This window comes from Miscanthus floridulus, chromosome 8 (assembly GCF_019320115.1).
Source record: "Miscanthus floridulus cultivar M001 chromosome 8, ASM1932011v1, whole genome shotgun sequence".
Classification (NCBI taxonomy): domain Eukaryota; kingdom Viridiplantae; phylum Streptophyta; class Magnoliopsida; order Poales; family Poaceae; genus Miscanthus; species Miscanthus floridulus.
Genome location: NC_089587.1, coordinates 216706429 through 216727446, shown reverse-complemented (window position 1 = coordinate 216727446; position 21018 = coordinate 216706429). Strand labels below are relative to the sequence as shown.

Here is a 21018-nt window from a genome sequence, read left to right as displayed (position 1 = left end):
CCGGGCGTGACGCCGACGTGTGCCCGATCAACGATCATACATCGGGAGCACTATTCCGTAACTCGTTGGATTCTGCAACGCACACCACTTATTCTATTCGCTAATTCGCATTTGCGAGTACTTAACTGCTGTGTGTACTCGCGCGGGAGTGTTAGGTTTGCTTATCGTTGAATTAGTTAGTTTGTGGGTCACTGTGATGGGAACGATCGAGGAACAAATTTTTATTGCTTCCGCCGGTTCCATAGAAAAGTGTTTGCTCTTTCTAGCCTAACTGTAACTTTCTAAGTACTAATATTCTCGTCCTCCAATGTTCATCTTTTGACTCTGTATTTTATTCTGAAGTAACACATCTGAGTCATCCCTGCTTACAAACATGGGCGGTAATCGAACTATCCGTACTGAAATTCTTGTCAAAAAAAGGTATGGTATTTGGATCTTTCTTCTTATTCATTTTTTTTTTGGAACGGACACTCCCTGACTTTGTAGAAAGCAGGAAATGTGCAGCACGATGCCGCATTTGGGACTCTGAACTCTGAAGGAAGGGCATGTGTACACATGCTATGCTGTACGCTTCTGCAGGTTGCAGGGTCACAAGTCACAACTGTCAAATTGCCCGCACTGTCCTTTCTCCTTTGCAGGAATTGTTAGCTCCATCTCCGTTCTCCGAACTCCGATCAAGGCCATGCTGCCATGCGCGCGCTGGGGGTTTCTTCCTCCGCTACCCCCAGTCCCCCACATGGTTTTGGTAGTTCGTGACGTCCTGCACTTCTATCTCGTCACTAGTTTTTGTGAGATTGGGTTCATCGGGACAGGACGGCTTCGCAAGGACATGTGATTTGATTCTTCCATAGAGGTTTACTTCGTTTTCATGGGCTCCTAAATCGCAGATCAGCTAGCATCGACTCTATTATTGGAGCTTAGTTCAATGGTGGTGGGTAGGTGGAGTGGACATCTGAATCCTTCAACGCTAACGAGCTGCGAAAATGACAGAATCAACCCTATTCTAGTGGTGCAGTACGTATGTATACTTCCTTTCAGCCATTCTTGACAAAGTGACCGTATTCGTGTGTATATATACTTCTTGAATACTTCAACGTCATAAAACTCGTCCGTCGCCATCACCATCAGGGACTCAGGGTCTCAGGCTGCACATAGCCACATAGGCGACTTGTTGTGTAGGTACGGGGCAGCTGTGAGCTGGGGCTGCACTATGCTTCGCGGCTTAGTTGTGTCATTTTCACTCAGCGTGAGGTGTCCATCAGACGGCCATTGCACAATCACAAATGCAGTACAGAAGTGCGGAGACTGTCTCCAGAAGCTGAAGCTATGTGATCAATCTGCCATGTGTCCATGAGTCCATGTGACAAACTGACAACATTGCTAGATTCACTCTGCTTGTTTCGAGGCAGTACACTTACCGCTTGCCGCTGAAGGATTTTTCCCGACGAATCCAAGGAACCATGTGCACTGGTCAGCGCTGCATCGCTATTTTCCAAACTTGCAGAGTACACTAACGAAGAATGGCCCCGTTCGTTTCATTGAATAAAAATATATTGTTCTGCCTAATTTTTTGTGAGAGAAAAATAAAAATAAAATAAACTGAAAAAGACGGAAGGGCCGATGTCCGTCAACATAAGCGCAGCTACGCATAATTAGTTCAGCTTGTACGCGATCACGCACCATCAGATGCTGCTGCCGCGTGGTTTCATCATCGTGTCTGTCTCGTCGGTGAGCGAGCATAATTGCAAGAACGCATTGCAACGCCGCCTGGACGCCTGGACCTGGAAGTGGAGCTATCTGTGAGACACTGAGACCAACGACTTTGACCCCCACCAATTTTACTGTCTGGCTACAGGGAGCGTGACAGGACCGCATCATGTCGCTGCCCAAGGTGCCGACTGCCACATGGCTTGCCGCTTGGCGCCTGGCAACTTCCACTGTGTGTAGGACAGAGAGAACAGGTGAAGGGATGGATAGCCCTTTCGCCGCGCGCGTCGGTGTCGGTGGTTACTGGTTCGAACATGGCAGAAACTTGGCCGGACCGCTGGAAGCACGGAAGACGGAACCGTCAACCACGGGTGCATCAGTGCATGGGAGGAGGCGGAACGCCGGAACCCTTGCCGCGCGGCAAGGGGGCCAGGACCAAGAACCTCTGTGGCGGCGGGGGCGCCATGACCACCCGGCGTCGCGGCGCGTGCTCGCAGGCCCAAGCCCGTGTATAAAAAGCCCAATATAAACATGAGATGATGGGATCGTGCGGGGCACTTCTGTGGTGGCCCACTGCTGTATTGGGCCGTACCTGCACCTGTGTATGATGGTCGACTTGTTTCCATCGTATTTTCCCCAAGTTTCTTCCGAAGAAGAGGAACGAACAGAGGTTATGCTTCTCGTATCTATCCCTAATAATAAAGAGCCATTTTTTTAAGTGACTACTCAACAATCGACTGATTTTTGTTTGTGTTTCAGTCGATTGTTTTCAACCAGTCGGAGTAGGACACGTACACATGTAGCCGGTACGTACGAAAACGGGTTGGTGTTTCTGTCGATTGTTTTCAACTAGTCGGAACAGGACACATGCACATGTAGCCGGTACGTACGAACACAGGTCGGTGGCACAACATGTGAATCGAAGCTTTGTCAAGTATCTAAGGCTACCAATTGTTGATGGGAGTGCCATGATCCTATTCTTAGATAGATCAAGCTCAGTGACATCCAGTAGTTTTCCAAGCGAGACAGGGAGCCACTCAACTTGGTCCACCAGCTTATCCTGGAGATTGAGCTCTGTAGTCCCCTTCTTTGCCGATGACTCTATAAGGCTTGCCACTTGGATAAGGCCAAGCTTTTCTGTGTCAGTACCTGCAGAAATTGATATATTAGACTTTATTAGGAGAATACAGACACTGATTTTTTTTTATGTTACCGTAGAAGAAGATGGTCTCATGCTAGGCCTAGAGAAAATATGGCTAACTCTCCAATCAGTGTAAGTTATTTACAGTTTTCACAACACGCTATAGAATTCTATTCGAAAGAAGTACTGGCCGCTATCCAAATAGTGAAAGTTCAGTTGAGATATCACTCATATGTATGAAGCAGAGAATCCTGGAATGTATAAAAACTACCTCACAGAATCACCACAAATCACCCCATGTCCTCTACTCCTATTACTACTGATAGTGAACTAATGGGAAGGAAAGTGTAGTTATTACAACCAAGTTACTAATACCATGGCAGCCTATGGGCAGATGATCTATACAAAACTATCGTTAGACAAAATCTTATGTTACCATAGACACTGAGTAAAACAAAATAAACAGCAACTTGGTGAATTTTACCATAGCACTACTGATAATTAAAGAAGAACATCCCAGCAATCATAAATTAAAAGTTGAGGAGTTTGCAAAAAGAATTAAGACCTCCTAGTTTTCCAAAGCAAAGCTGATGACCAACACTTGTTATATGCTGCTGGTTGCTAGCTTGCTGCTACTGCTATCTGGGGTACCTGCATAACAGATGGAGACAGGAAACAAGCTGCATAACTGAAAAGAGAGGGAAGCAGAATAGGAAACTTCAGAAAGGAAATTGCAGCCCGACTATCTTCCAGAAAGTAGCAGCAAGCTACAGCTGGCGTATGTAAAATATTACTGAACCTACATTCTACAAAACTAAACCAAAACTTAAATGAGAATTTGTGAAATGAGATGCAGGCAATCTGATCTCTCATGCTTCTCACATTCTCCCTTTCTCAAATCAAAGGCCGGAAGTCCGTAATTTTCCCATTAGAAAAAAAACTGTGATCAATTTTCTCAAAGGGAAAGGCCAATACAACAAAAGTTAACATTGAGTTGTTGCAACACAGCAGAACAGACTCAATGTCAAAAAAAAAGAGTCATGGTCAACCTGAACAAAGCTATCTATGTCAAAAGAATTCAGTTATGGACAGAGGGAAAACCAAAACTGCAGTTCGACAAGCCATACTTTTTCATCCAGATAGACATTTGCAAAATTGTAGTGCAACTCTATTTGCAAATTAATGAAAAAATAGTTCTGGGACCAGTTAAGCTTTTGGAAAGCCATATAGTGTCAAAACTCAAACAGAAAAAAAACTCCAGATCTTTATACTTGTATGCAAGCAAAACCAAATAAAGTTTTGCATTAGGTTGCACAATATGAGCCCTGAAATTTCAGTTATCTTGATATGTTCTATCCGACTGGTTGCTATCACTTATCAGGAACAGGAAGTCAAACTTCAAGTGGCTTTTGTTGAACTCTCCAGGAAACAATTGTCCATCACTATTCACTACTAAAAAAAGAAAATCTAGCTCACCTTTTGTGGTTCTAGAACTGAGATTTTCAGAACAAGACATTCCTGAAATGTGTTAATGTGAGTGATAGTGCTTATCTATTCGATCAGAGTCTGCATTAGCTACACAAAGCCAGTGAAGAAAAGCTGACAGACTCTGCACAAAAGTAAATTCTACTCTAAAGTAAGACTGAAAACTGAACTTTGAATGAAAATAGGCTACACTGATCTTAACCAAAACTTGAACATAGATTCTACAAGACTGAACCAAAAGAGTTGCTACTACTACGAATTTTCTGTAAATCACTGAACCACTAAAAACTGAGTTCCAAAGAAAATTTAAAACTGATACATTATAACTAAAAAATTTTCATGGAAACTGAAGATTGAGAGAAAATACAGGAACTTATACTGAATATATAACCTGAACCAAAATTCTACATACTCTGAAACCTGAACAAACAATGAAATGCTAAACTAAAATAAAACAAAAGTAAACTAAAAACTGAAGCGATAACTAAACTGAAACTAAAGTCTAGGTACCCTGAAACCTGAACTAAAACATCTACACTATGCCACCTAGCATGCAAGTAGATTTAGTACGGCGATAAGCATGTCACCAAACAAGGGTAGCAAGGAACGTGTGCACACAGATCTAATCAGACCATTTCTCCTGAGACGAGGTGAAAAAAGCCTGAGCACATGGGGTATGGGATGCCGTTGCTAGATCCATCGAGAAAAATAAAAACGGCAAGCAAGCACACAGGCTAAAGGAAATGTTCTAATCCTTTGACAATGGATGCCATCACTAGGTACCCTGAAACCTAAACTAAAACTGAAAAAAAAAAATTAAAAAAAAGGGCAGACCCAGTGCCGGAGGCTCCCACATGAGTGGGGTCTGGGGAAGGGATAAACCGAGACAAGCCTTTCCCCTACAAAATCTGCGGAGAGGCTGCTTCGAACCCACATTGTGGGTAAGGCTCAGGTACAAACCAGTGAGACATGGATCTGCAACTGAGCTACAGCTACCCATCCGCTAATGGGCCGAGCATGCATGAAACTGAAGCTAAAAGGAAAATAATAGAAGGAACTAACAACCATAAAAAACAAAGCACAACAGGCAAGCATGCAATGAATTATAAATGTAGATTGTTGTATCATGAAAGTTACATTGCACAGGGAATGAAACCACACTCGGCTCAGTCAGATACTACTATGAATTTTCTCTAACTCACCGAACCACTGTCATCCTAATGTACTTATGTACACAACCTAAACAAAATTTCTGCTTGTGGGAGCAAAACATGGCTAATTTCTCGCAATGAAACTAGACAGAGAGAGGCAACATGCCACTGTGGACTAGGGACAAAATAAAAAAGAACAGAGTCAAACTGCTGCTGAATAAAATATATATGATGCAGTGGCGCCTCCAAAAATAGATAACATACGAAATAGTAGTATCAGTTGCCAACAACAACAACAACAACAACAAAGCCTTTAGGTCCCAAACAAGTTAGGGTAGGCTAGAGTTGAAACCCAGCAGAAGCAATCAAGGTTCAGGCACGTGAATAGCTGTTTTCCAAGCACTCCTATCTAAGGCTAAGTCTTTGGGTATATTCCATCCTTTCAAGTCTCCTTTTATTGCCTCTACCCAAATCAACTTCGGTCTTCCTCTGCCTCTCTTCACGTTACTGTCCTGGCTTAGGATTCCACTACGCACCGGTGCCTCTGGAGGTCTCCGTTGGACATGTCCAAACCATCTCAACCGGTGTTGGACAAGCTTTTCTTCAATTTGTGCTACCCCCAATCTATCACGTATATCATCGTTCCGAACTCGATCCCTTCTTGTATGACCTCAAATCCAACGCAACATACGCATTTCCGCGACACTTATCTGTTGAACATGTCGTCTTTTCATAGGCCAACATTCTGCACCATACAACATAGCAGGTCTAATCGCCGTTCTATAAAACTTGCCTTTTAGCTTCTGTGGTACCCTTTTGTCACATAGGACACCAGATGCTTGGCGCCACTTCATCCACCCTGCTTTGATTCTATGGCTAACATCTTCATCAATATCATCTTCATCAATATCCCTGTTTCTCTGTAGCATTGATCCTAAATATCGAAATGTATCCTTCCTAGGCACTACTTGACCTTCCAAACTAATATCTTCCTCCTCCCGAGTAGTAGTGCCGAAGTCACATCTCATATACTCAGTTTTAGTTCTATTGAGTCTAAAACCTTTGGACTCCTAAGTCTCCCGCCATAACTCCAGTTTCTGATTCACTCCTGTCCGGCTTTCATCAACTAGCACTACTGTTTCTGATTCACTCCTGTCCGGCTTTCATCAACTAGCACTACATCGTCCGCGAAAAGCATACACCAAGGGATATCCCCTTGTATTGCTAAATGCTACTATATAAGCCATAAGCACAAAATTTGATCCAATATTCCAATGAAATGAATGATAAAAGCAATACTCATCATGGTTCTCAATATTTAGCAGCAGTATAGCAACAATAATTATTTGTCAATATAATGCATAGGTAGCTAATCTCACACACACACAGACACAAAGCACACCACTCGTACTGAAGCTGATGACCGATGATCTCCTCTCCTTGTTTATTTATTCTTCCTCTCACACACGTACAGTCACAGCAAGCTCGTTCACGAAAATTAAAAATAAACAGGATCCATGCAATGCAATGCAATGGATCGGATAGCAGCGCAGATGCCGAGCGCACAAGCAACAACTGAAACTCAATAACCTGAACAACTGAATCAGGATGGATTCAGTAACAAAAACTGGATGGGTTCAGTAACTAAAACTGAAACTAGAATACCGAAACAAAATCCAAACCACCGTGAACACTAAAAACACTACAGATCCAAGCTAACTTAGATCATAGCACACAGATTAGGGATCTGAGAATCAGTTTTTTTTGCATATTTCAGGGGAGGGATTCAGAAACGAACGGAAGCAAACTACAAGCAGATAGGATTCGGGTAGGGGAAGAGTACCTGCGCAGAGAAAACAGAAGCACGAACGAGCTCTCCCCACCAGCCGGGATGGACCAGGCGAACGAGATCTTCCACCGGACGGTTTAGGGGAAGCGATGAATCGACAGAGACCAAAACACAAACGGTGAAAATGAAAACCAAAACTCGATTCAGGGGATAGGGGAGAAGCGCTAAACTAGGCACTCCTGCGGCTGCCGCCAAAGCAGCGCCTCCCCCGGCTTCTGGAAGATGAACAGGAAGCGCAAGGGGGGGAGGAGTGCGGAGGATATTTCAGAGGAAGAGAGAGAGAGGAAAGGTTAGGCGCGGAGTTCGAAAAGATAACTGCGTATCGGATAATCGAGCGTGCATTCAGGCCCGTTGAGTTCCGAAAATTTTTGGCTTTGGCTACTATAGTATTTTCGTTTTTATTTAGCAAAAATTATTCTATGAATTATTTAGGCTTAAAAGATTCGTCTCACGATTTCTCGGCTAACTATATAATTAGTTTTTTATTCGTCTATATTTAGTACTTCATACATGTGTCGTAAGATTTGATGTGACAAAAAATCTTGAAAATTTTTGGTTTTTGGCTTAGAAACTAAACGGGCCTTAGACCCGATAGAGAAAACATAAAAGCTTCGTCTTGACGAAATCAATAAACGGGCTGAACAAGAACCCACAGAAACAAACCAGCCCAGAAAAAAATTCCGACCGACGAGGAAGAATAAAACAGCCGACTAATGAATAGAAATTCCGTTTTTCTTTCGTTCATTTTTTCCGTCTCCCTCTAGCTACGAAGTAACGGGGAGTTTCCTGTGGCCGGACTTATATATATATAACACGTCCCTGTTAATATAGTTCGCGTCTAAAGCAATATAGAATATGAATCCTAATCTAAATAGATTTATCAGATCCTTAATACTCTAAATAAAACTCTTATTTACCTAAACAAGCCCGCGGTGGTTTCCCGAAGGAACCACCGTCCACGTCGGTGAAAATGTTTTCGACCGTGCGATCGCGGTCTCAAGGCTCATGATTTTGTTAATCAGCTTTGGTTTTTGCTTTACCTCTTCGTTTCCAGCTTCTTACCACGGGTTCCTAAGAATCCATTAGCTTCTGATGTCCTTGAGCTCCATTGTGAAGCGCATCGGTTTCTCCTCGATCGGGTTTCTTCCCCTGAGTTTTCGGCTGTCTTCGAGCTGCAGGGTCGGTCCTCGTCCTTCTCGGCCCGACCGCTTTCCTCGCTCTTTTTCTCCTACTTCTTCCTCCACGGCCCGCTCCTCTGTTGTCGCCGTCCTCGTCGGAGCTCTTCGTCTTCCTCTTTGTTCTTCCTAGGGTTTGCCGTCGCGCCTCCTGTCTGCTCCGGCGGAGGTCTTCTTCTTCGTCTTTGTTCTTCCTAAGATTTCGCTTCGCACCTCCTATCTGCGCCGGTCTTCCTGCTCGCGTTCTTCCTCCGGGTGCGCCGCGTCTGGCAGATTCGGGGGGGGGGGGGGGGGGGGTTTTCGACGGGAGGGGGAAGCAGGGGGGAGAGGGGTTGGAAAGGGGGGAAAGGTGGACGCGCTCAGGGACAACGCCGCTGTTTGCTCCTACCTCGCCTGCTTCGCTGAGCTTGCCTAATTTCGTGCGTACGTTCTCGCCTCTGTCGCACTCGATCCCCTCTAGCCTAATGCGGCTTGTGTATATCTGTTCTGCTATGTTTGCTTATAGATGGATCTGTTGATTTGCCTGGTTCTGATGGCTTGGTCTCAAAACTCTTTGACGCAGGTTCGCATCATTGTTGTTCAAAGGTGTCGTTGGCCGAACATTGCTGTCGTTGTTGTTCCTGGTGCTCAATTGGATATCTGCCTAGCTGAGATACGCTCTTATTGGACTATCTTAGCTTCCAGGTATTACATGCTTTGTTCAGTGTATATGTTTCTTTGTTTTCTCATTGTTTGTGCTATGTTATGAAACTGATATTCCTTTGCTCTTCTGGCCCGTTTGCAAAATCGTTCAAAGGACGCGTACGGTTGTCGGAACTGTTTGAAGATCGGTTGTTGTCTTTTATTTGCCAAAAAAAGGGTCTTGCAAACTGATTTTCAAATTATCTTCTGTTTTTAAACGGCCCTACATATTTGTGCCTGGCAGACAGAGGCAGCAACCAAAAAAGTGTGCCCAGATTTGGACTGCTAATTTCGCTCGGTGTGTTAGATATGTTTTTTATCAATTTGTCCTACGTAGCTATGTTGCAAGAAGTTGCTTGCCGGTGCTGCCTACCTTATGTATCCTATATACATGAGATGGTACAGGATGGGAAAGATATATACGGTATAGAGGTTGAATTGACCACCGGTATGGTCCAGGGACCCTCAACAACACTCTTTTTCTGGGCTGAGCCTGCTGTGGATCCTGCCGTGGCCTACGAAGTAGCAGCATTGCAGGCTCTTATAGTTCTACAGGGGATATATGGATTTGTTATTCTTGATTATAGTGTTCATGGGCTTCAATTATATAGGGATCTAGCTCGTCATTTATTCTGCATTGCAAATAGAGGAGCTCAGCTTGCTAGATTGGTCGTGGCAGCGCCCAGCCACGATGTTAGACCGTTGTCGGCTGTTATAGCGTTCGCGCAGCAGGTGTTAGATGAACTTATCGTGCTGTCGCGTGATTGAGTGTCGGCATGTTTGTAGGGTTACAATTCCTATGTATTCTTTTCTGCTTTCATTGTACGCATCGCACCATTAATTATAAGAATGTTAAATGAGGTGACTTCAGTTACACCTCATTCAGCATCGGACTGTTTATACATCCATATTGTACTTCTCATCTTCATGTAATTGTTTTGGGTTTCTTCCACACTGTACATCCCGCTTCCAGTTTTCCTCTTTATATAGTCGTTTTGGCTCCTATCGTGCTTCGACCGCTCTTACTGCATGAACACGAACTGCCTATACATCTATATTTGTGCCTGTGCCTGAACTTGCCTGTTTCATATATTAATGTTTTGCCTTCTCCATTACTCATGCCGATCGTATTCGCTACATTACGCTCTTATAGAACTAGCTAGAACAGCAACAAAATGCACGTCAAGGAATCCATTAAGCCAGATCTTTGGTACTATCAGCTTGTTTGTGTACTGTTTTTCTGGATTATCTAGTGCATGTTAACAGACTCATGCGTATCGTACTCGGTACATTAAACTGTTATAGAATCAGGTACAACGCAAACAAAAGGTGCACCAAAGAATGTGTTATAGCAGTTCTCTGCTACTATCGGATTGTTTGTGCGCTGTTATTCTGGGTTATCCAATGTATGTTAGAGGCCCATAAACACCACATACTATTTTTTCCAAATATTTTTTTCCAAAAAAAAAATGGTTTCATTGTTTTATGTCCCTGGTAAGACGCACAACCTTCATCGTCTATGGAATACCAGACTGGTATGCCTGCTCAGCAACCACGTATGTAAACTGTGCTCTATTTTGCTTACATATCTATGTTTTCAGTGACCGCTGCTATATTCAGTGGCCTCACTATTTTGCTGTATTATGCTATCTAACAGTGGCTGCCTATATTACTCAGTGGATGCTTCGGTGGATATAGGCGCCTCTGCTGCTGCCGCAGCGAGGTCCCACCGTATAGAACCACGTATGTAGCCTACTATGTATAGTCCCATATGAGGCAAGAATATTGTATGAATCTTCTTATCTATTCTGTCCTTCGACCAGGAAATAACTTGTCATGTCCCATTCAAAGTCCTGATCCAACGCAGTGTAGACAGAAGAGGAGGAGGCTCCTAAAGCAGCATCGTCTTGTTTGGGGAGGTACTACAGCAGGTTTTACAACAAATGATGTTTTCATGACTCTGGCCTACAATATCGTTCAATCCTATACCCTGTGTATAGGTGCAGCCTCAGCATATAGTGCTAGCTTAGAGTGTGCTCAGTTCGATGATGATTTCGTAGAGGCTCTTAAAGGTAAAGGCCGTACCTTCGTATGCTGCATCTATCTTTTCCATCATCACCAGGCCTACCTACGGGTACCTAACTCGTCCATGTTTAACTCTCTCTTACATATGCATAAACCAGTTTCTTATCCTGGGAGATCATACCATGGACCACCTGCACAGCAGTGTTCTAACTGCAAAGCCATTTTCTGGAATGCTGAAAGTGTTGGTAAAGAAGCACGCACCTCTTCTGGATCACTTATTTACAACAAGTGCTGTAAAGGAGGCAGAATTATTATTCCTCCGTTCCTTCCTAGGCCTAAACCCTTAGTGTCTTTGGCAAGATTTGATGGAGGATCGGTCTCTAACAAGTTTATGAAGAATATAAGACGCTACAATTGTCTTTTTGCATTCACCTCTATGGGAGCCAATATAGATCGAACCATGAATGATGGCAGGGGTCCTCCGGTTTTTAAAATTTGTGGACAGATTCATCACCGCATCGGCTCTTTGATACCTCCACATGGTCGCCCTCCAAAATTTATTCAGCTATATGTGTATGATACATCAGCCGAGGTTGAGAACAGAATTGCCTCATTAGAACATGAAGACACAATAGCATCAGATCTAGATCCTACTATTGTACAATCTTTGGTTGATATGTTGGATGAACATAATTTGTTTGCAAAGCAATTTAGAATGGCCAGGGACAGATTAGCAGGCAATGAGGCTGAAGATTTTGTCATTCACATTGTTGGTCCAAAAAAAGGAGATCCGTCTCAGTACAGTTTACCAACTACAGATCAATTGGCCATGCTTGTGGTTGGTGATTTTAGCTGTCAAGAATTTGAGCGGGACATTATTGTGCAGAAACAGACAGGAGATCTAGATCAAATCTCTGCTTTGCATCCTGCTTTCATGGCGCTTCAGTATCCTCTGTTGTTTCCATATGCTGAACATGGTTGGCAGACTGGTGTTTTATACACTGGTGCCACTCAATCAGCACAGAATGCTCATGTAAAGCTAACCATGCAAGATTACTACTGCTACATGTTCCACTATCGAAGAAATGAGCCCAATCCTTATTTATGTTATGGCCCATTGTCAACTCAGGCCAAGGTTGATGCCCGGGCCTGCGTCGATGAAAACAGACTGAAATATATAGTGGATCATCAGGCTGATATCAGGATGGAAAGTATTCAAGGAATCTGTGATGCTATTAGCAGAGGTTCCCAAGAAGGAAGTGAGGTTGGTAAAATGACCGTGTTACCGGCATCATATACAGGCGGTAGACGTTATATGATACAAAATTATCATGATGGTATATCTATCTGCCGAGAATACGGTCCCCCTGATTTCTTCGTTACATTTACATGTAATCCTAAATGGTTAGAGATTTCTGAGGCTATCTTTGAGCCTAGACAGAGACTAGGTGATAGGAATGATATAATTGTCAGAGTGTTCAACATCAAGTTAGAAGAACTTCTGCATGATATTAGATGTGGTAAACCCTTTGGACCTTGCAACGCAGGTATAGTCATCTACAGACATCAAAACCATCCTTTCTATCTATGTCCATTTGTCTACTATCTCTTCCACATCCTAAATATTTCCTATTAAAATGTAGTGCTCCACACTGTAGAGTTCTAGAAATGCGGACTTCCACATGCACACATAATCCTTTGGACTTCAAGAGATACATCTGATCCAACTTCTGCAATGATAGACAAATATGTGTCTGCAGAAGTGCCTGATCCAAGAAATGATCCGCTAGGCTATGCTCTTGTTGCAGAGCACATGATACATGGACCCTGCAGTCAAACCAATCCTAGGTGTCCATGCATGAAGAACAATAGGTGTTCCAAGCATTTTCCCAAACCATACCAGCCTGCAACTACAGTTAATTCTATTGGCTTTGCTGTGTACAAGAGACCTGAGAACAATCTCTTTGTTTGCAAAGGAGGCCTCCAAATGGATAACAGATGGGTTGTTCCATATAACATCTTCCTCCTTAAAAAATATCAGGCACACATCAATGTTGAGTGGTGCAATAAAACTACATTCATCAAGTACCTCTTCAAGTATGTAACCAAAGGAGCTGATTGTAGCAAGGCTTATCTATAGAGAGTCAAGAGAGGCCAGCAGGCGCCGTATGATGGTGAAACAAAAACTATAAATGAGATAAAAGAATATCTTGATTGTAGATATATCTGTGAGCAGGATGCATGTTGGAGAATGTTTGGATATGATATTCATAGACACTATCCAGCAGTAGAAAGAATGCCTGTGCATCTTCCAAACGAGAATTTCATAACTTTTAGTGCTAGAGCAAAGATGGATAGGTTAGTATCTACCGAGTTTTTAAAAAGAACAATGTTAACTCAGTGGTTTGTCTACAACGAGCTTTTTCCTGAAGCTAGAGCATTGACCTATCCTGAGTTTCCTTCGAAATGGATATGGGATCAAAGAGATAGAAGGTGGACAAAGCGGAAAAACCAGCATGGTAAGATAGGCCATCTTCACTATGTACACCCATTAGCTGGAGATCGGTACTATCTTCGCATGTTGCTGCTAACAGTTAAGGGTGCAACAAGCTATGAACATCTCAAATTCCACAACCGAACATATCATCGTACATTCAAAGAGGCGTGCAAGTCCCGTGGCCTTCTTGGTGATGATCAAGAATGGTACAACGCTTTCGATGAGGCAGCAGCTTAGGCTACTTCACCGCAGCTTCGTAGCCTATTTGTCACAATGATGCTGTTCTGCGAAGTTGGTGATGAAAACTCTTTCTTCGAGAAAATTTGGCACCATCTAGCCGACGATATCGTCTACCAGTACAGAGATATGATTGGTGATCCTAACTATGTGTTGCCTGATTCAGTAGCTAGGGATTACCTTCTGGATGAACTTTCCACTCTTTTTTCTCAGAGTGGCAGGAACATAGCTGATTTCAACTTACCTCCAAAGACACATGCTGAATATCCTATTCAAAACAATCGCCTTGTCGAAGAAGAGCTATCATATCCTGCTGATCCATTGATTGACATGAACAATCCAACTGCTTTCCTTAATGAAGATCAAAGAAATGCCTTCTATAAAATAGTCCACAGAGTGCAACAGAACGAGCCCAGGTTTTTTTGTATCAGGATATGGGGGAACTGGTAAAACATATTTATGGAATCGAATAGTAGGCTATCTCAAAGGACACAAAAAGATTGTTCTTATTGTGGCATCTTCCGGGGTAGCGGCGCTGCTCTTACCAGGGGGACGGACTGCTCATTCAAGATTCAAAATACCTTGCGAAGTGGAGGATGATATGATCTGTGATGTTAGCAGGGGCACCGTGCTTTCAAAGCTTATTGAACTTACAAGCCTTATTATTTGGGACGAAGCCCTTATGGCTAATAGAAAATGTTTTGAAGCATTAGACCACACATTACGCGACATAGAAAAAGTAAAAAACCCTGAGGCTGTAGATATTCCATTTGGTGGTAAGGTTGTCGTGCTGGGAGGGGACCTCAGGCAGATCTTACCTGTGGTTGAAGGAGGTACAAAACAAGATGTCATCAGTGCTGCTATAATCACCTCACGCTTGTGGGCTCATGTAGAGGTGCTCAGCTTAAATCAGAACATGCGATTAGTATGTTCGCCGAATGATGCTCACCAATAACAGGAGGTCGCTGTGTTCAGTAGATGGATATTAGATATTGGTGAAGGTAAAGCACCCTCCTTTTCAAAGGATGGAGAAGATGAAACAAGCTGGATTACAATACCTAAAGAATTGCTCATAGTGCCTGGTGAGGATGAACTTGCAGCCATTATGCAGTCGGTATATCCTAACTTTGAGACCAGGTACAGAGACCCTCTGTACCTTTCGTAAAGGGCCATACTAGCTCCAACAAATGAACTCACACATACAATAAATGAGTACATGGTTCCCTTAGTTCAGGGCAGAGAAAAGGAATATCTCAGTTCGGATACTATCGCCAAGGCCACTGCTCAACATGAGGCATATGATCTTCTATATCCTATTGAGTTCCTTAACTCAATTAATGGTAATAACTTCCCGCAGCATCGAATTGTACTCAAACGAGGAGTTCCTATAATGCTGTTGCGTAATCTCAATCAAAGAGCAGGCCTTTGCAATTGTACAAGGCTGACTGTAACCTCTATAGGAGAATGGACAATTGAGGCAAAAATTATGAGTGGGCGCCATGCAAATCAAACATTTGCAATTCCACGCATAACTCTGTCTCTCAAAAGTAACAAGTGGCCATTTGTTCTGCAACGACGCCAATATCCTATAAGAGTTTGCTATGCCATGACAATCAATAAAAGTCAGGGACAAACATTATCAACTGTTGGCATCTACCTCCAAAAACCGGTCTTCACACATGGTCAACTCTATGTAGCTGTTTCGCGAGTAACGACAAAACAAGGTCTCAGAATCTACATAGAAGATGATGATGGCAATCCCTCCAATGAGACAAGAAACATTGTATACAAAGAAGTTCTCCAACATCTAGCTTAGCCGCTAAATGCAGGGTCATTCTATAGTTACTTCGTAGCTAAAATGGCCTTCATGGCTACATCTCATCAATAACCCCACGTTTGGTCCTACTAATATTTGCTGGTATAATCTCATGTAGTACACAAATGAGGTTATAGACCAGTGTACATATATGTGTTCTGTTTCAAAAACCATGCCTATGTGCTTTGGCTTACTCAGCACTGACCATATGCATTAGTGTATAGTAGACAGCGCAAATGTACCTCTCTATGTAAACGCCAGGCAATGAAATTGTTACTTTTGGTGCTCATGATTTGCATAACTGGTTCTACATCTTTCGCCACTGTACCTCGATGTATTTGGGTTCTCCTCAAACTATATGTACGCATAAATAACTTTATAAATTGCTGCTCTGTGTGTGCCAGGTCCATCATGCAGGAACCAGCCTTTCTTGACAAACTAGAAAAAGGACGCCACTCGCATGGCATTGTTGTTCGAGTCATAAGGAAGTGGATTCACTATGAAAACAATGGATAGGGTCCACCTCAGTACGTTGGGATGGTTGTGGCGGACGCAAAGGTACTGGTACCAGTTCTTTAAAAAATAGTAATACTATCTTTGTGTTAACCATAAGCATCGCATATTTACAATCAGCAGAAACAGTTCTTCCTACACATTGACATGCAATCTAATCAGCTTAATACCTACAATAACAGGGAAATGCTATATATGCTAAAATTTCAGATGACCTCATAGATGGCAAAGCCTATCTTTTCAATGTTGGCAAAGTTTATGTTGTTAAGAAATTTGTCGTCTAGAATGCTAAAAAAAGCTACAGAGCAGTTGACAAGAACCTCATGATAGACATTACAGACTACACAATAGTTGAGCTTGTTCGGAATCCTCCACACTCAATTCCAGAGTACATTTATAGAATCACTCCATTACGAGCCATTAGACCAGCGCGAGTCGTCTTCAACCTGACAGGTGAGCTATTTTGTCAAATAGCATTTCTAGATAGATTTACCTTCGACGTGCTATATAAATCTGCTAACTAACAAAGTTGCATCGATCTTTTTACTAGATGTCCTTGGATATCTCATTAAGTATGAGGCAGCTCACACATTTGTTCCTAAGAACATGGAAAAGGCTAAAACACTCAGAGAAATCTACATTAAGGATTTAGGGTATGTATCACTTGCCCGGACAATAACTTAAATAACAGTGCTTCTGTCCTACTGCCTGACAATCTACTTTTATGCAGTGAAAATGTTATGAAGATTACCCTATGGGGTGAACATGCCACAAATTTCAGTATCGACAGCATATACGATGCTATAGCTGGTAATCTTATTGTTTGCCTTGTCGTTGGTTGCATACCGCGTGAAGATTTCAAAAACAATGGTAGAGCCTTCTTTTCCAGATTGGTCTCAACATTTCTGAATATATTTACATATGCATTGGAGACTAACATAGCTTTAAGATACATGCGCTACAAGCCATTTTATTCCTTACTACTGCAGATCAAACATGCCTAACTGGAAGCTCAGCTTGCGCTTACTATTTCAACCCTACCATTCCAGACGCCCGTGCTTATCACTCCAGGTATAGCCACATGGAGGTCAACCCAAACAAAAAAAAGAAGACACAGACAGACAAAGATGCCTGAACGTTTGTGCTAATATGCTTTCTATCATCAGGTTCAAGGATACACCAGTCTACATCGAACAACCTGCACCAGAAGAAGAGGCAGTTGAAGTTTCGGTCCAAGACATTCAGCTACCAGAAAAAACTATAGCTGACCTGAACCACATTGATCCCTTTGATGACATGGTAAACAACAGAAACCTGTAAACTCATCCTCCTAAGCAGCATCTTATTACAGATGTTCCAGACGGATTTTATAGCTCTTTCACCAATGCCATATCAATTTTTTTTCCAAATTTGTTAGCAAACCAGGACCGGTTATAGTGTAAAAACTTCTGAATTACTTGCTGCGGTGCAGGAAACAGGACCATATAAAGTTGCAGTAACGATTGTGTCTATTACAAACACTACTAACTGGTGGTACATGTCTTGCAAGCCATGCAAAAAAAGAGCTGATCAACAGCTAGATGGTACCTACAGATGCCCAAAGTGTGAAGGCACAACCACAGTTCCTAGGTAACTTTTTAGTAGTTTTATACCATTTACAATCCGTACATGAACTGAATATTTTCCAACGTATCTACACCTTTCATTATTTATAACTTGTGCAGGTACCTATTATCATTTGTTGCAAAAGATGACACAGATGAAGCACGGTTCTTTGCATATGATGATGAAGCAAGCAAAATAATTCAAAAAGACTGCCAGGCATTGGTGAACCCATTGCATATAAAAGAAGGATTGCCTCAGGCAATGAGCAATATACTTAACAAGACATATGTGTTATCAGTTGATCTTACCGACGAATCGTGCAAAAGTATGAAAAAAAGGCAGTACCAAGTCAAAGCAGTTTTAGACAGGCCACCGAAGCGGCCTTCGCTGCATATCATGGCAACATCTCCGTATCACCCACCTCACACAACAAGCCCAACACCAATCATTGAGAGTCCAGAGCATTCGGCCGATCTACTTCTAATTGAGGCCGCTGCACAATCTGTAAGCAGATTTTACAGCTTATTTAGCAACACCATTCTAGCTTATTTACCTGTAGTCCACTCAACAAAATTTTCGTGTTACAGACTCCAGCACCTGGTAGCGAACTAGACCATGAAGCCTCCAAACATGATGTCGACAGGTACATAATAATCCACCATTCTACATTGAAACTCCATAATAGATAAATACATATATACTGCTTACAGGCAATGTACGTAATCAGTGAACAATTCCAATTTATGTAAGGTCACCAACAACATGGACAGGTGCGGTATAAGTTTTTCTCTTACAACAATTCAGTCAAAAGTCGTCAGCTCCACCCAGCCGCTCGCCTCGCCGCCGCCGCCCACCACCAGCACGCTGCTGGCTGCGGTTCCTGCACCCAGCTACCAGCAGCCCGACTCGACCGGACTGGCCGGCGGTCATCCAGCGCGCTGCCATGGCCCCTGCCCCCTGGTGATCTGTTTTGGTGCCGGAAGTGACTCCTGCAGATCGTGCATGCAACCTATTCGATGATTTGCTAGACCAAGAAGGAGGGAGATCAACGCAGCAGCAAAAAACAGAAGCAGAACCATTTTATCAAACCTTGAGCATAACCATGAGAGTCTCCCGGCGACCACCCCTCCCACCCACCCTTCGCCGCCCCACCACCACCTCCTCGTCTCCTGGCAATGGTGCCTGCTGGTGATCCCCTGACGCTCCTCCGGCCATGGGTTCCTCATCCGATCTGGTCAAGCGGCTTGACTTTGATCGTGGTCTGGAATTCCAAGATGAAGTTCGTCGTCTCTTCAGATCGCCGGTACATCATCCATCCCCAATCCCTGATGGCTCTTTCTTTCTGCTCGTCACGTTCCGGCGCTTCCTCTTTCGTCTGATGGAAGAATCAGTCTCCCTTGCACTCCAATCTTGTTTGGGTGGTCGGGCTTTGGATTTCCACGTCAAGTTCTTGAGTAACAACCACTTTCGTTTCTCGATGTTTTCAAAACAAGTTGGCTTTCATATCTACAAACTCCGTCGTGTTATTAGTTCCAGTTTTGATTGCTATTTTCATTTATGGAACAATGGCACTCCTCACTGGGAGCGTGAGAAACGTGCTTGGGAAATCGAACAGGAAAAAGAGTGGACTAAAGTTCTTTCTAAGAGTTCCAAAAAGGACGCTGCTAAATCTCACAAGAAGGTCTCTTTTGCCAAGAACTTAGTTCATCACTCCCCCGTCAAATCCTCCCCTGTGAAGGAGAAGATATCCTTCGGTGCTTTCTCTGTTCTTGCTGTCACCTCTCCTGGCAATCTTGTTTTTGGAAACACCGATCTTAAGTATGGAATGGATCACATTCATGCTTTTCAGCCTGGAGCCAAGCAGGATCGTGTTCTAAAATCCGAGATGCAACGGTCGCCCAGCATGCAGAGGCCTGGAGAAATTCCCGACGCTAATGCTACGGCCAGGGCGAAATCTTCGGCCCATATTTCAAACTCTAAATCTCTTGTTACTGGGCCTCGCTGCTCTAGCTGTTTCAGTCTGGGTCACCTCAACGCCAAATGCCCTGGGAAAATCCGATGCTGGAAGTGTTCAAAATTTGGTCACACACGGAAAATGTGCTCCACAAGTTCAATTCCTATTTTTATGTGGCAGCCAAAACTAATTATGGATGATGATCGCACTTTACCACACAGCCATGTGACTCGAGTCAAGCACAGATTGGTGTGGACTCCAAAGATCCCAATATGCAAGGCTTCTGATATCCTTGATTCCTGCACTGGCTCCCCGGACTCTTCGCATTCCCTTAACCAGGATCAGTTGTTTGAAGGTGTTGTTGACGAAAGTAGCTCTTCATCCAATGATGCCACGTCTGCGCCGTTGGAAGAACGTGCCCGCTTTGCAGCTGCCCAACAATGTTGTGCCAATGCTTTGATATTCAAGAGGAAGGATTTACCAGATGACGTTTTTGTCCGAGGTTCAACTTCATCTGCTCCCATTATCATTGATAGAAATGCAATGCAATCTGCCCTCCTCCAACCAGCCCCTGCTGCTGTTACTGGTATGGAGATCGTCCCATGGAAGCCAGTTTTCGATGTGCTAGCTCTCCAGCTCTGGCCTGCAGTAGTTAAGAGCAGACGTGAAGCAAATGCTAGAGCAACTATTGTTCCCTCTGGTCCTGTGATCCTTTTGGGCCCCCCACCTCAGTTTGAATTTCAATCAGAGCAAATCAGGCCCAGCCCATCACTCACTCAGGGCCAAAAGAGCAAGGCAGCTAATGAGAAGAAGACCCTCGCTCTCCCAACTACTATATCTGAAAGTAGTGCTTCCACACCTTTGGTTCAGAGTACTGTGAGACGCAGTTCCAGACGCACTGCTAAATTGGATGGATTCTGCCCTGTCAGACTATCTGCCAATCCATCGAAGAAACGCAAAATAGCCGTGGTCCAGATTAACGAATCAACAGGAGAGGTTGCTCCTGTTGACATTTTTGTGCTGCAAGGTTGGGGTATCGACTGTGGTGTGGCTCCTGGCGAGCTCACTGAAGACGCGCTGCTGCAAGCGCCAATAGGCCAAGTTCCCAATGAAGATCACGCCAACTAGCCTTCTTGTAGTGCTGGAGAGGCCTACATGCTTTTGCTATATCTATCATCCTGT

At 43.4% G+C, this 21018-nt stretch overlaps 1 protein-coding gene and 1 long non-coding RNA gene across 2 annotated transcripts; one reads left to right on the top strand and one right to left on the bottom strand.

Moving 5' to 3' along the window:
* Positions 1–2519: 2519 nt before the first annotated feature.
* Positions 2520–7625, bottom strand: LOC136474951 (uncharacterized). The gene is made up of 3 exons (XR_010763057.1): positions 7328–7625; positions 3414–3499; positions 2520–2856 (listed from the first exon to the last, which is right to left on the bottom strand). It is a non-coding gene; the product is annotated as an uncharacterized lncRNA (long non-coding RNA).
* Positions 7626–11674: 4049 nt separating this feature from the next.
* Positions 11675–13354, top strand: LOC136470636 (uncharacterized). The gene is made up of 2 exons (XM_066468409.1): positions 11675–12478; positions 13160–13354. Exons 1-2 carry the CDS (start codon positions 11675–11677, stop codon positions 13352–13354), a joined length of 999 nt encoding a protein of 332 aa, XP_066324506.1.
* The last annotated feature ends 7664 nt before the right edge of the window (positions 13355–21018 follow it).

Excerpts from the sequence above, each read along its gene's own strand:
- LOC136470636 (XM_066468409.1), top strand. The coding sequence starts at position 11,675 with ATGAATGATGGCAGGGGTCCTCCGGTTTTTAAAATTTGTGGACAGATT. Across the intron at positions 12,479-13,159 it reads GTTCCCAAGAAGGAAGTGAG|AGACCTGAGAACAATCTCTT; the intron begins GTTGGTAAAATG and ends GCTGTGTACAAG.